Here is a 15,418-nt window from a genome sequence, read left to right on the forward strand (position 1 = left end):
TTTTCAGGATTTTTGATGAGCATTTTATTTTTATTGGAAATAGAAATGTACTGTCTCTTTTGATCAATTTAATACATCCTTGCTCAATAAAAGTATTAATTTGTTTTAAAATAATAAATCTTAAAACACTTACTGACCCCAAACTTTTAAACGCTAGTGTAAAATACATGCTGTCTTCATAGGCTAAAAACCTCAACCAGTACTGAGGGGTATAGTATACGTTTTAAACAACAGCAGATGTTGAAAAAGGATGAAGGATCCAAGCAGAGGGCCAAAAATGAGATGCGTAAAATGTTATTGTCTTGATGAATATATGGTTCTTTCTAGTTAACTAAAGCGGCCAGCGCAAGTTCGTACCATCTGTACTAAAAATACATTCACAAACTGCTAGCCTATGATTGTGAACACATCTGGGTTAGTTTGTGGAAAATAATAAGAATGATAAAATAAGATGACAAAAATAAGAAAATAAGGAGAGACTTCCAGCTCCACTACACTTTTCCAACTTCCTCACCATGAGCGGTCCACATCCATGTGCCTGTGTAGCCAGTGGACGTAGTTTGCCACCCGAGTGTACACCCCATACACCCTCTGACTGCCACATTCCTCTGGCCCGCCCCAGGACACCAGACCTTGTGCCGCCCATCTCCCACTGCGGGCATCCTGGGTGACAAACGCTCCCCCACTGTCCCCCAAACAGGTGTCCTGACCGCCCTCGTAGAAGCCAGCGCAGAACATATTGCTGGTGATGTTGTAGTTGATGGAGCGTGATGCATAACTAGCTTCACATTCGTCCTGAGGCACAACCGGGAGTTTCACATACTGGAGCAGCTCGGAGACCGTGCCTAAATCTGAGGTCAAGCCACTGGTGGAAGCAGAAGCGTTGCCTGTGTTGATGCCCCAACCAGCCACTATACCCAGGTATTATATGGTTCTTTCTAGTTAACTAAAGCGGCCAGCGCAAGTTCGTACCATCTGTACTAAAAATACATTCACAAACTGCTAGCCTATGATTGTGAACACATCTGGGTTAGTTTGTGGAAAATAATAAGAATGATAAAATAAGATGACAAAAATAAGAAAATAAGGAGAGACTTCCAGCTCCACTACACTTTTCCAACTTCCTCACCATGAGCGGTCCACATCCATGTGCCTGTGTAGCCAGTGGACGTAGTTTGCCACCCGAGTGTACACCCCATACACCCTCTGACTGCCACATTCCTCTGGCCCGCCCCAGGACACCAGACCTTGTGCCGCCCATCTCCCACTGCGGGCATCCTGGGTGACAAACGCTCCCCCACTGTCCCCCAAACAGGTGTCCTGACCGCCCTCGTAGAAGCCAGCGCAGAACATATTGCTGGTGATGTTGTAGTTGATGGAGCGTGATGCATAACTAGCTTCACATTCGTCCTGAGGCACAACCGGGAGTTTCACATACTGGAGCAGCTCGGAGACCGTGCCTAAATCTGAGGTCAAGCCACTGGTGGAAGCAGAAGCGTTGCCTGTGTTGATGCCCCAACCAGCCACTATACCCTTGGGCAGAGGCATCAGGGCATGACCTTTTACACCAGGCCGTGGTAGACATACGGGTCGTATTAATGCAGACGGCACCACCTCCTGGCTGAGTTTAATCAGAGCAATGTCATTGTTATAGTTTTGAGGATCAAACTGAGGGTGGAGGATGACTTTCACTACAGACCGGTTGGTGGCCAGGTGCTTATCCCGTACGTCTGTGAGGCCCAAGTGGACTCGGATGTGCTCAGAAGCGACAGGGACAACGGAGAGATCGCGGCGGTGAGATCTGAGAACGTGAGCGGCTGTGAGAACCCAAGTGGAGGAGAGGAGAGCACCGCTGCCAAACCAGCGGTCCTTGGGGACACGGGACACATCCTCTACTGAGAGCAGAACCTGCCAGGGGAACAGACCGGGGGATGCTGTTCTCCCACCAACGATTCGCTTCTGCTGGGCTGGAAAGAGCTGTGACTGCTCGCCACATGCTGAAACAAAAACGTATGCAAGTTAACACAGATATGCATAGCAATCTTAGAAACAAATACAAGTAAACCTTTTATTAGACATATTACTCTTTTAGTTGACAGATTATGGAATCACTGGAGGAAAATAGTTACTTTGTTCTTTGGAGAAGGGAAATTTTTATAATATAGATATATAAATCATTATTATATTTTACACACTTTAAGTTGTATTAATCAGCAAGTTTTTCAGTTGTATTTAATATGAATTGGTCTGCCTGTTTGAAAAAAAGTCAATAAACAATGTTAAAAAAATAATATTACAATTTTAGGGTCTGTAAGATTTTTTTATACTTTTTGAAAGAATTATCTTGATTAAAAATGAAGAAAAAGCAGTAATAATTTGAATTGACTGTATATATATTTTAAAGTTTTATTCTTGACATGGCAAAGCTGAATTTTCAGAAGTCAGTGTCACATGATTGTTCAGAAATCATTCTAACATCAATTAATATTTTAATATTAATATTCTTTGTGGAAACTGTAAAAAAAATTCAGAATTTTTTGATGAAAAAAGTAAAAAAGAACACAACTTATTTGAAATATTTTTTGTAAAAATGTGTATGTATTTAGTGTCACATCAATTTAATACGTTATTGCTAAATAAAAGTATTAAATTCTTTAAAAAATTAAATCTTATTGACCCTAAACTTTTGAAAAGTAGTGTACAGTATAATATATATTTAATTTAAATAAAATATAATATAATGTAATACATATCATGTAAAACAATGTTGTGAATTTGTATCTTTAGTTGTCATACAAACAATTAGTAAGTAAACAGAATGAAGTCTCATGAAGCTGAATGTGTAACTCACAAAAATGTTTCCCAGTCAAGTCAAGTCGAGGTTCATTAAGGTCAGTTATGAACTGCGTAATGATTTTTGAATGATTCAAAATGGCAAGTTTTTTTTTATTTTAGTCATGGTCTGATGTCCTGCAAAACATTTCCAAAGCATTACATTTGAAATTTGAGTCTTACCAAGAGGAGTGCTTGGTAGTGGAGCAGGAAGCTGAGAATCCGGATTGGCACTCAAGGTTCTTTCGAAATCTCCTACAGTAAATACAGGTTATACCATGCCAAAACTATGAACACGAAGTCCTACTTATAATAAAACAACTAAACAAAACCGAATAGACATTAATTAATGCAGTAGTGATTTTAAAATAAGTGACTCTCAGTAACACACCATACCTGGTAGACAAGTGGGCAGAGGCGTCCCGTCCTCACTCACCCATTCCCCACTCTGATGACAGGTGTAAGTGTCTGTAAGGTCAGTCAGAGTCAAATCCACAGTGACATCTAATATGACTCGACTTAAATGCATCAATGTTTGACAGTGAAATACTCACTGTTGACCTGGGGAGAGTCTCTGCAGCTGTACTGGATTCTGGATCCAAACACAGTACTGTTTCCAGAGCTCTCAAAAATCACCTCACCCAGTACTACATCCACTGGACCACAGTCAACCACTAAAGGAGATAATGAGAAAGAAATTGAGTTACAGTGCTATATTAGTCATTTTTTAATTTATTTGGATGGGTTGTGTCATATTTTACTTTGATTCATATCTTTATCTATTTCTTGAATGTTTTTATTATTAAAAAAGTTCGAATAAAACAACTAAACAAAACCGAATAGACATTAATTAATGCAGTAGTGATTTTAAAATAAGTGACTCTCAGTAACACACCATACCTGGTAGACAAGTGGGCAGAGGTGTCCCGTCCTCACTCACCCATTCCCCACTCTGATGACAGGTGTAAGTGTCTGTAAGGTCAGTCAGAGTCAAATCCACAGTGACATCTAATATGACTCGACTTAAATGCATCAATGTTTGACAGTGAAATACTCACTGTTGACCTGGGGAGAGTCTCTGCAGCTGTACTGGATTCTGGATCCAAACACAGTACTGTTTCCAGAGCTCTCAAAAATCACCTCACCCAGTACTACATCCACTGGACCACAGTCAACCACTAAAGGAGATAATGAGAAAGAAATTGAGTCACAGTGCTATATTAGTCATTTTTTAATTTATTTGGATGGGTTGTGTCATATTTTACTTTGATTCATATCTTTATCTATTTCTTGAATGTTTTTATTATTAAAAAAGTTCTGAAAGTATGGCCTTATTTGTTTAATGGATTAGATGGGAGGATTTATTTGAGCAGGATGAGATGAAAACTGTATGACTCACAGGATGTTAGGAATGAATCATAAACTATAGAAAAACAATTACAGGAATTCTCAAATGTGATTGGTGGATTTTACAGTAGGACATGCACTGCGCATTATAAGAGGATTTATGATGGAAATAATTTTATGAACAAATAAACCATTTAAAGAGTGAAGATCACAATCATACCAAACATTAAGTGTCCACTCTTCAACATGTGCTGTCCGTTCCCAACAGGTGAGGTAGTTTTGTAGTCTGTCCTGTCTGAAAATCTAAGTGCATTTATGTATTTCTGTCTCAAAATGAACCAAATGGTGAAAGTAAAATGTACTACTGACTAGGGGATGTATAAATATATATATAAAAAAAATATCTGACTAAAGATCATGTTCACATCCGTACATGTGCATGTCCACTGGTTTATTTCAGCTCAGACACCCTATTTATCAAACAGCATTAATGACCAGTAGATGGAGACATTCTATGATACATAAACTCAGTGTGGACTTCAAACCACACTTTCACTGTCAGAACAACAAAACTAGACTTAGGCATGGAGGATGTAAACTTAATACTGATCATGTTTAGCACAGACAGCTTGTATGAGCTGTAGCAACAAAATCCGATATAAAATCTATCATCAAAACAAAGTGACAGATCATTATTTTCCAATTTGCTGTGAATTGATCAGAATTAGTGTTTATAAGTATAAATGCACCTTACATACTCATAGACAACTGAACTGAGTAAAAACAGTGATATTTATTTAACTCTTTATTCATCATTTTATTAAAGGCATTTTTGCCTTTTTTCACAATAGAACCAAACCTCAAACTCTGAGTAAGAATTGTTGTAATTTTAGGTTTGTTTTTATACACAGGCACAAATTAAGGCTATGCCTGAACGAACCCAAACTAAATTTCCATTAAGTCTAGGACTAGTCTTAACCTTGTTTGTAACATGGGAACCAAACCTAGTACAAATACAGAGATTTAGGAAATTCATCTTTGTTAAAAAAGATGGCAACTTAAAATATGGCTGAAGAATAATACCTGAATGCTTTGAAATATTGAAAAGAAACACAAAGCTGTGCTAGTCTTTTATGCGCAATAAAGCTGTATTTATTCGATAAATAATACTGAAATATTGTTAAAATCAAAGCTGAATGTTCAGCATCATTAATCCAGTCTTCAGCGTCACATTATCCTTCAGAAATAATTTTAATATGCTGATTTTTGGAAACATTTATTTTTATTATCAATGTTGAAAACAGTTGTGCTGTTTAATATGTCTGAGGAAACTGTGATTCTTTGATGAACAGCTTGTTAAAAAATCTTTTGTAACAATATACTGTCATTACTGTCACATTTGATCAATTTAATGGAAACAAACGTTTTATCGGTAGTGTATTTTTCAAGCTCATAATATATTTGTATTTTTTTTAGTTCATAGTGGAAGTTCATTGGCTACCAACCAATCCCTTTAGATTTTAACTCAGTATCTGATTGGTTAAAATGCTTGGTAGGGAACGATGCCTCCTTTGAGATTCCTTCTCTGACGGCAGCAAGGAGAAGAAGAATAAGAAAAGAGAGAAAGGGCAAGTGAGAAAAAAAGTCAGGAGGAAAACAGAATTACAGTCTCTGTTAATAGACTTACTCTTACACAGCGGGACGTCACTGCTCCATTTCCCATCCCTCTGACACTCAATCTGATAATACTCAAATTCTTTATCCCCCTGTAAGAGAGAATGTGAGTGTTAGTGTGATGTAAAACAGTACTGATTTGTTTCAGTTAGCTTGCATCAGTCACTGAATTTATCAGCAGAAGTGAATGGCGACTTCTCCCTGACCTGTCTCAGTGAGTATCCAGGGTCACAGGTCAGCGTAATGTGATCTTTGAAGATGTAGTTAGACTGCAGAGGCTCCAGGTGTCCATTAAGGGGTGCCGCAAGAGGAGAGCATTCAGAACCTGAAGATAACATTTGCATCTTTGCCACAGTTACCATACTCAAAAAGTAATTAATATGATGTGATTAATTTTAGTAGTAATATGCATTGGTCAGTCTCTGACCGGTGGAGGTGTAAGTGAGTTTCCAGCCAAGATTCTCTCCAGTGCTGTCACTGTGAAACAGGATGTTGACTATGTTTCTTCCTGTCTGGATCTTCCCTGGTGACTGCTCACCACAAAATGGGCCAAAGTCCTTGTCTCCTGCATTAATCTGTGGATAAAGCACCATTGTCATTATGAATTTTTTTATGTTTTATTTTTTCAACCAAATCTATCAATATTTATCATTAGTGATGGGAAAAACTAAGCTTTTTGAAACTTTGAATCAATTGATGCAATTGCTGCACAAAATGATTAACATTTTCAAAGCACACAAACTAACTTCAAATGTTTTATTAAAACACATAATCTAATCCCATTAAATATGAAGTGTCTGTATAATACGCATTACTCTATTAATGTGTAGGACTTGTTTAGCTTTTTTATGGAGAGCTTGGTTAATCAGGCCAATAAAAGATTAAACTATAATTCTTCCTTTTTATTATACAATCATGCCATTAAAAACCATATAGAGGACAGTTCATGTTAACAGTTCACCACTGAAATTTCAAAACAGTTATGATGTAATAAAGCCTCATTTACTGAAATCAAGTCACTTTTGTGTTTTGATACACACTCCGAATCACTGGTTTGAAAACTAATGATTCGCAAAGGTTTCAAAGCTTCATGAACAGTGTTTCAAAAGCACCTATTAACTAGTCATAATATTTAATTACGATTAGTGATGTACTGAAATATTTTTTTTTATGAAACACTGAAACTGAAATTAAAGTTTTTATTTAGCCAAAAACTGACAATGAAAATGTATTAAATAATCTATTAACGGATCTAATTTATTTAGTTTTCAATACTCGAAGCTGAGTTGTATAAAAAAAAATTAAATAGCACATAAGGCAGTTGCTACATCAACTTATTATTGACATACTGTGTTATTCATTGTTTAAAAAATTGTTGTTGTCAAAAAAAATAGTTTTCAAGATTTATTCAAACATCCATTAAATAATTAAGGCAACAGGTTAAGTTAAAATATAATGAATATGTAATATAGTGCATATATTTAACAAAATGCTCCTCGCTAGAATTTTTTTTCTAGCTAATCAACAAGCTATGGCCATTGAATTCCTTTTCTGAAGTAAATGTAATGTTAAGTGACATGTTATATTAATAATATAACAATTTATATTTAAATATATGAACTAATTACAAGCTGTAATACTTCATCTGAATTTGTCAAATGCAATGTTAAACTGTGTATGTGTTTATTTAAAAAAACACTGCAAAAAAAATTTGCAAGACTCTCACTTTGATAAAGTCGTAGGGGCAGGTGACTTCAGGGTGGTCTTCAATGTCAAAGGTGTCATCAAACTCCAGAGTGATTTGAAAACCCTCCTCCAGCTCAATGCGGTACGTGCAGTCAGAGCTTTTGGGGTACGGTTTAGGAAAATCAGCGCTAGTGATCTCTCCAGAGCGCTCCGTGTACACGCTTTCATTACACTCCACTGCAATGATTACAGATACACATACAGTGGGTACGGAAAGTATTCAGACCCCCTTAAATTTTTCGTTACTTAAATGATTTTAGCAAATGGCTGCAATATAACAAAGAGTGAAAAATTTAAGGGGGTCTGAATACTTTCCCGTACCCACTGTATATATAATTCACTATCATTCAGTATAGCATTCAAAATGAACACATTAACAGCGATCATAAAATGACTAAACAATAAGTCCTTCTACTGTAAATCTTCTGCTAAAAATCCCTCAAACATAAGAATTATGTTTGCAGTGAAATGCATGGAAGCTGCAGTAATAGCTCTCATTCTAATCGGGTGTTTGAAGTTCACAAGTTTATCCACATCTCACTGACCACCACAATGTAAATATTTAGCCGTTGGTGCTTAGCTACAATCAGCTGAGGAGGGGGCAAAGGCTAGACATAAAACAGACACACTCCAACACACACTTTAACTACCACTACAACACATTACAGAGACATAAATCACGATAAAATGGCAAAATTCTATTTGAGCCAACATTATATAAATATGTGTACATTTGTAATTAGTCGACTTACACAATGTAATCTCAAAACAACCTGCTGCAAGGTTTTTCCTAAAGTACTGCTTTATAATTAGGAATTCCAACAACTAATACTGGATAATCCAACGGTACACGATTTATTACAAATATCTATGCAATTTAGAGCAAATGTTTGAGAAGAGCCCACCTACACAGCTATATTGCTTTCGGTTTTCATCAAATATAACAGTTTTTGAACTGATGTTATAACTAAGTATACAGCTAGTGCGCACTTATAAGCGTGTTACACTCTTAAAAATAAAGGTGCTTCACGATGCCATAGAAGAACCTTTTTGTCTAAATGGTTCAATAAAAAACCTTTAACATCTGAAGAACCTTTCTGTTTCACAAAAGGTTCTTTTTGGCGAAAGAAGGTTCTTCAGATTACAAAAAGGTAAGAAAGAGATGGTTCTTTAAAGATCCTTTGACTGAATGGTTCTTTGTGGAACCAAAAATGGTTCTTCTATGGCATCGCTTGAAGAACCTTTTGAAGCACCTTTATTTTTAAGAGTGTAGGTGACAGAGTCATGCACACACACTCATACAAAGGGAATGATCTCTTTAGTTGTGATATTAACTTGACTGACTAACCAACATTTTCAGGAGTATTAGGAGACTTAAAGGATTTTCCTCATCAAGCTACATATAAATAATATTTAAACTCTACCACCTTTTGGCACCAAGGAGAAAATGAAATGGGTCAAACTTTGATTCTAGTAAAAACAGGCTGTTTGGCATCGGCCTATTATGTTTGTTACAGAGCAACAAAGTGGGTCACTAGGTTGACATGAACAAGCTTGTTACATTAGAGGAAAATCCAACTATAACACAAAAGAGGTTGTTCTGATCAAATAAAGAAAATGTAGCAATTTTGCTATTTTGAAATGTTACCTTTGCAAGTTCTGTTGTCAGAATGAAGCAGGAACCCACAACGACAAGAACAGTAGAAGCCACCGATGTAGTTGTGACAGAAATGATCACAGACAAGATCTTCATCATTTCTGTCTCTGCATTCATCTACATCTGCAGGAAAAAGAAAAGAGAATGAGCAAATTAGACGTTGGAAACTGAAATTAATGTGCATTGTTTTGTTACTCCAAACACTCACCAACCGCACTAAAGTGAGCCTCAAATCCAGAGTAGCGCTCCTCATTAGAAAAGTCTGAACGGAATGCCACACTGAGCACGTTCCTGAGGGACGTGATGACATTATCAGCAGGAACCTGTTCTGTGTCTGTATTCTCTTTTCCACAAAACACAGCTAGCTCTTCGGAGTCTGAGTATACCTGTGTGAGCATACAGATTTGTATTTTTAAATTAATGCTGTTCTTTTGAACTTTCTATTCGTCAAAGAATCCTGAAAGAAATGTATCACAGTTTCCACAAAAATATTAAACAGCACAACTGTTTTTAACATTGATAATGATAAGAAATGTTTCTTGAGCAGCAAATCAGCATATTTGAATGATTTCTGAAAGATCACGTGACACTGAATACTGTAGTTATGATGCTGAAAATTCAGCTTTGCATCACAGGAATAAATTACATTTTAAAATATATTAAAATAGAAAACGGTGATTTTAAATTGCAATAGTATTTCACAATATTACTGTTTTTACTACATTTTTAATTATATAAATCCAGCCTCAGTGAGACTTCTTTCAAAACTGTTTATATACTAGTCGTACACAATAATACGTTTTCAGTTTCTGTGCAACTCTGCGTACACTTGAACAGATCGCCCACAAATGAAAATTCTCGCATCATTAAATCACCTTCATGTTGTTTCAAACTGGTATGACTTTGTCTCTTTCGCTGTACACAAAAGGAGACATTGTACAAAATGTTCATGCTGTTTTTTTACACAACATTTCCACTTTTTCTACAGAAGAAAGTAATTCAAACAGATTTGGAACAACATGAGAGAGAATAAACCACACAATTAGAGGACTGAATACGTTCTCCTTTTCTAAATATACCTGCATGAACATATAAAAAGCCACACAATTCAAACACTCCCAGCTTCTTGCTTTGCATGTACCTACACAAATCACCCAAAAGAATGCTGGCAAACCCTCAATTTAAGAAATATCTGCACAAACACAAAAACTGGCATGCACATGAACACAATTACACTCAGCAGACAGCCAAACTGTCAATCAAACCAAAATCATACACACAAACACCGCAGACCGAGACCACAGCCAAGTCTTCATTGTCCTTCTACAAACACACACACACACAAACAGCCCTCGACGTGTCTCTTATCTGGCTCCCAGCTTGAGTGTTTACTTTACCCGTGTCAGTGAACGGAGGGTAACCTACGGCTACCAAAGACATCTGTAGGCAATTAATTCTTGAGCACAATGCACAGACAAACATCCTCACAAACACAGACAACACAGAGTTACAGCAATTAAAATCAAATATGTGTGAGAGACATGCTTATGCCAATGCAAGAATCCTAATTGCACAGCTATTTCACCAGACACACCTCGAGCAAAATAGTTGCACAAGCAGGTTAATAACACATATAAAAAGGACAAAAAAGTTCAAGTTCAGGACAAGCTGCGTTTCGCAGCAATGTCACACAGAATGCATGGAAACCCTATACATTAAATCCCCAAATGCATTTATATGTGGTATGTTTGCAACAGTCATGTGTGTGTCTCTGAAAGAGTTTTTTCTGTGCCCTTTTTTTTTGTCTGCCACCCAGTTTTTGGTCCACTGCCGTGGCTTGTTACCATTGCAGGTTGTTGTGGCACCCACTGGGGGTATTTGAATATGAATATGCCCCCCTGTGGTGTGGGCAACACATTGGCTCCTGTGAAATAAATGCTGTTAACTCCATCCGCCCGGGGCACCAGGGCATCTGCCACAGACCTGTCCGTCAGACGCTGTTCTCACCCATTCTTACTCATTTAAACAATGAGATCCTCAGACTGGAAATAAGATGCTTATAATAAAAGGCCTGGGAGTGCGTCTAGACCGACCGAGCTGTGCTTTAACTGTCGGAAATGAAGAGCTTTTGAAATCGACACCAAGAAAAGGTGATAAAACGGGTAATTTAAACTTTTGAAACACTAACACATACGTACCAAAGCACTACTATGTTTTTTAGACATTTACCAAGGTTCTAGTTTGGTTGACATAATACAATTCCCTTGGAGTACTCATTCAGTACCATAGTTTTACCATATGATACCACCACAGTACCACAATAGACCTTAGTCGAGTCTGGGTAGTGCCATATTTAATTTTTAACAGGAATGAAAACAAGGCAATGAGGGAACGGATTGTACGGTTGTGTAACAACATACTGAGCTGAGAAAATGTCTTTCTGAAAAAAAAATTATAGTAGACAAAGACTTTTTTCAAGAAAATGACATAATTAACAATCAATATGGTGTGTGCCATTGTACAGACTGTAAGTCCATCCCCCACAGCTTCACGTTAAATTCAATACGGCGTCTAACCTGATTAAGATCAATACCAGGCAGCACGTGCTTCTGCAAATCTGGTAAGGTTAGTGTTCTTTTGTAACATTTATTAAACAAGAATTAGTAGTGGTGAGTTAGTTAAAAATGAGACTGAAACATTTGTAAATATTGACTTACCTTCAAGTAGTCGTACTCACATAAATATGATGGCTCCATGTCGAAGTGCATAAAATAGAGTCGGATTTGATATCCATCTGGTACAGTTATATTCCACTGTAGATCTATCTCTTTCGGATAGGATTCAGGAAAGTTTGGAGACTTGATGGTCCCATACATGTCTGTGAGGTGGATGACTTGGGTCCACAAGGGCCATACGCACTGGGCCAAGATCACAATGACACTGTGCATAAAGGCATTTTATTTAAACCACGACATCAAATTCAACATTTTAAACATTAAGATTAAACCAAACGTGTCAAATATTCCATTAAGTGAGTTTAATTCAGTGGAATTAATTCCTGTAAGAATCTGAGAATGGGGGTTTAGTTGGAGGGGGAATAATTATAGTGTTCAGCAAAGCCGTAGTAACCAAAGATATGTTAGATTACAAGTTATTCAGATTGCTTTAAATATTCGTAGGCGAACATAAATAGAAAAATTCGCTTGAAGTGGTAACCACAGCAACAGTACCGTAAGTTGCAAACTGCTAGATTCCATATCCGACGGTACAAAATAATAATAATAATAATAAATCAGATGTCAGCTGCAAAGATACTGACAGGAATTATCTTAAATGACGTTGACCCCCCCCCCCAAAAAATTTATTAATTAATATTATTTATTAATTAATAAAAATTAATTCCAAGCTGGTTATAATGAAATTTGCTGATGATAAGAACAGACTGGTGTTATTTTCGATACGTCTCAGACGTGGAATCTATTCCTTAGCCTACTGAAGAAGAGAAGCTGAAGACGTGAAATAAAGTTCTCACCGTGTAAGCTCCATGACTTTAGAAATTCCTCTGTAAGTGGAAGGTGCTGCAGTCTGAACTCTAGTTTTCCTCCACACGTGACATTGCAACTGTTTACAATGAGTTCTCTCCCCCACGGACTGTGTGTGTGTCGGGCAACTGTTTACAATGAGTTCTCTCCCCCACGGACTGTGTGTGTGTCGGGCAACTGTTTACAATGAGTTCTCTCCCCCACGGACTGTGTGTGTGTCGGGACTCGAGGCGGGGTGGAAGTTTGTGTTTTCTCACGCAGCTAGTTACTTGCACAAAAGAGATGTATTAATATGTATTAAAACAACAACAACAACACGTGGATGGTGTTTTTTTTAATGCAAGTAGCAATTTGAATAAAGAGAAATACATTACGGCAGGATAAATTATGTGTATGCATTTCAAAAAAATAAAAAGCAACCAAAACTTTTTACATGCACAGGTGAAATTACCGCCCGATAGTGTTCACAAAATAATATGGACATGAACAGAAAGATTTCATGTAGCAGCAGCATGTAGATTAAAATATTGTCTGAAATGGATTTGGATTAACTATAAACTATAGTTTCATCATTTTCTATATTTATCATTTTGTGTCACTTTCTAAGTTCTAAGACCCGAGCTGGAGTCTGTGGTGCCAGTACTTTGTATCGCCAAGGACCTACAAAGCCTCAAGCCATAGTTTGACATGCATAGATTATATTATAATCATATTTCATATGATTTTAAGATATTTGTGTCCATGGACCACAAAATCAGTCATAAGGTTAATAATTATGCAGTAAAATATTACATAACCAGTAAGTTTTATACATTATCTGAAAGCTGAATAAATAAGCTTTCCCATTGATGTTATCAATCAATGTCAATGTTATCCAGTCATAAATACGGATTTTACTGTATAATGCGGAATTTCATGGAATTTGTCATATTTTTGATGAATAAATAAAAAACAGGTCAGTACACTTAAATCAAATCGCGATATAAACTAGTGTCTGTGAACATTAAACTGCAAAAAGACTATTTAAATACGAATCCTCATGTTCTGCATGTTCATTCGATTACCAGAAAATACACAACACCGAATTTGTGAAAAAATATTCATTATTATTATTTATTCATTTTAGATGTTTACATTTGGAAAAGCTGTGCCTCCTGCATAAACCTGCCCCTGTTGGTTTGGCAGTAGCTTGCTTGCCCTACACAGTTACATTGCTTATTTTCTTAATTTAAGTTATATATTTTTTGTTCTATTTGTGTTTTTAAAGTTATTTATAATAAGTGAACTTTACTGTTAAGTGCGCTGATGTTTTGAATAATAAAGTTTATCGTTAAATTGTTAAATACCCTGCCTCCATTACATAGGCCTATGTTTGTCACATCATTATAAGTGTTTGATCACCACATTTGAGTTATCATTGCAAAAAAATGTGTTTATGGGTATATATTCTGATTATGTATATACTGTATTCTATATACAGTACCAGTCAAAAGTTTGGACACATGAATGTGAAGTGTGTCCAAACTTTTGACTATACTGTACTATAATATAGCCTACAAATATAGAATATCGGCCGATATATCGATATCAGTCTTTTTTACTCCTTAATATCGGCATCGGCCCCCAAAAAACCCATATCGGTCCGGCACTAAAAACCGGCCCCTGTAAAAAGGAGCATCCTTCAGATGAGGCATTAAACTAGCCTCCTGACACTGTTTTCATTAATTTCCCACCTTAATCATGAATTTGACCTCAGTATTTGAGGTGGTAGCACATCCTGATGGCCGGCCGTATTGAGCTTGTCAGGATGTTAGTCAGTCTTGTTAGTATAGTGTTAGTATAACAAACAAACAAAAACCTTTTGATGAAGTGTAAAACCGGGGCCTGTAAAAAGGAGCATCCTTCAGATGAGGCATTAAACTGGCCTCTTTGTCCAGCCAGCAGGGGGTGCTCATTCGCTGGCTTGAATGGGTGCAAAAGTCATAGTATAATGATGCGGACTTTAGACTGTGAAAAGGAGGATCTTTCAGATGAGGCATTAAACTGGCCTCCTGACATTCTGTTGTCATTAATTTCCCACCTTAATAATGAATTTGACCTCATTATTTAAGGTGGTAGCGCATCCTGATGGCCGTATTGAGTTTGTCAGGATGCGCTACCCCTCTATTAGAGCAGCTTTATTAAGGCACAGACTACAAATGTAGCTGTTGCATTCAATAGGCAGAGTTTGGTTCCTAACTAAGGCCCTGCCCACACGAACGCGGGTATTTTCAAAACCTCAGCTTTTTCTATGCGATTTGGCCGTTCATCCACACGCAAACGCAGCACCAGGTCACTGAAACTGAACCTTTTTGAAAAATCCTGCCAGTGTTATCGTGTAGATAATGAAACTGGAGATTTTGGCTTGTGGCATCGGAGCATGCGCTGTTATCTCCGCCTTCTGGAAACTTTTTCAGGCTTCAGGGGACGGTTGCATGAGCTGGACGTACACCCGGTTGTAAGACTAGGCTGGACGTAAAATGCGCTTTAAGTCGTCCGTAGAATTTATACCCTTTGCGCCATCTCGGCGTAGTGCTACTTATGAGACTAAATCTTATGCCTAGTCAGAGGTAGGTGTAAA

General features: G+C 37.1%; 1 protein-coding gene across 1 annotated transcript; it reads right to left on the bottom strand.

Moving 5' to 3' along the window:
* Window positions 1-934: 934 nt before the first annotated feature.
* LOC107586740 (mannan-binding lectin serine protease 1-like) lies at window positions 935-13,013 on the bottom strand. The gene is made up of 12 exons (XM_016274239.1): window positions 12,789-13,013; window positions 11,974-12,196; window positions 9,465-9,642; window positions 9,248-9,379; window positions 7,580-7,776; window positions 6,281-6,428; window positions 6,060-6,178; window positions 5,867-5,945; window positions 3,891-4,010; window positions 3,733-3,804; window positions 3,016-3,087; window positions 935-1,997 (listed from the first exon to the last, which is right to left on the bottom strand). Exons 1-12 carry the CDS (start codon window positions 12,800-12,802, stop codon window positions 1,126-1,128), a joined length of 2,226 nt encoding a protein of 741 aa, XP_016129725.1. The 5' UTR covers window positions 12,803-13,013; the 3' UTR covers window positions 935-1,125.
* Between the last annotated feature and the right edge of the window lie 2,405 nt (window positions 13,014-15,418).

This window comes from Sinocyclocheilus grahami, unplaced genomic scaffold, assembly GCF_001515645.1.
Source record: "Sinocyclocheilus grahami isolate Dianchi unplaced genomic scaffold, SAMN03320097.WGS_v1.1 scaffold6.1, whole genome shotgun sequence".
Taxonomy (NCBI): domain Eukaryota; kingdom Metazoa; phylum Chordata; class Actinopteri; order Cypriniformes; family Cyprinidae; genus Sinocyclocheilus; species Sinocyclocheilus grahami.

Bases quoted from the DNA above. Each gene is read 5' to 3' on its own strand.
- LOC107586740 (XM_016274239.1), bottom strand. The intron at 7,777-9,247 runs GTAACATTTCAA...TAATCATTGCAG, and splicing joins TGACAACAGAACTTGCAAAG to TGGAGTGTAATGAAAGCGTG. The intron at 1,998-3,015 runs GTAAGACTCAAA...TTTTTGTTTCAG, and splicing joins ACTACCAAGCACTCCTCTTG to CATGTGGCGAGCAGTCACAG.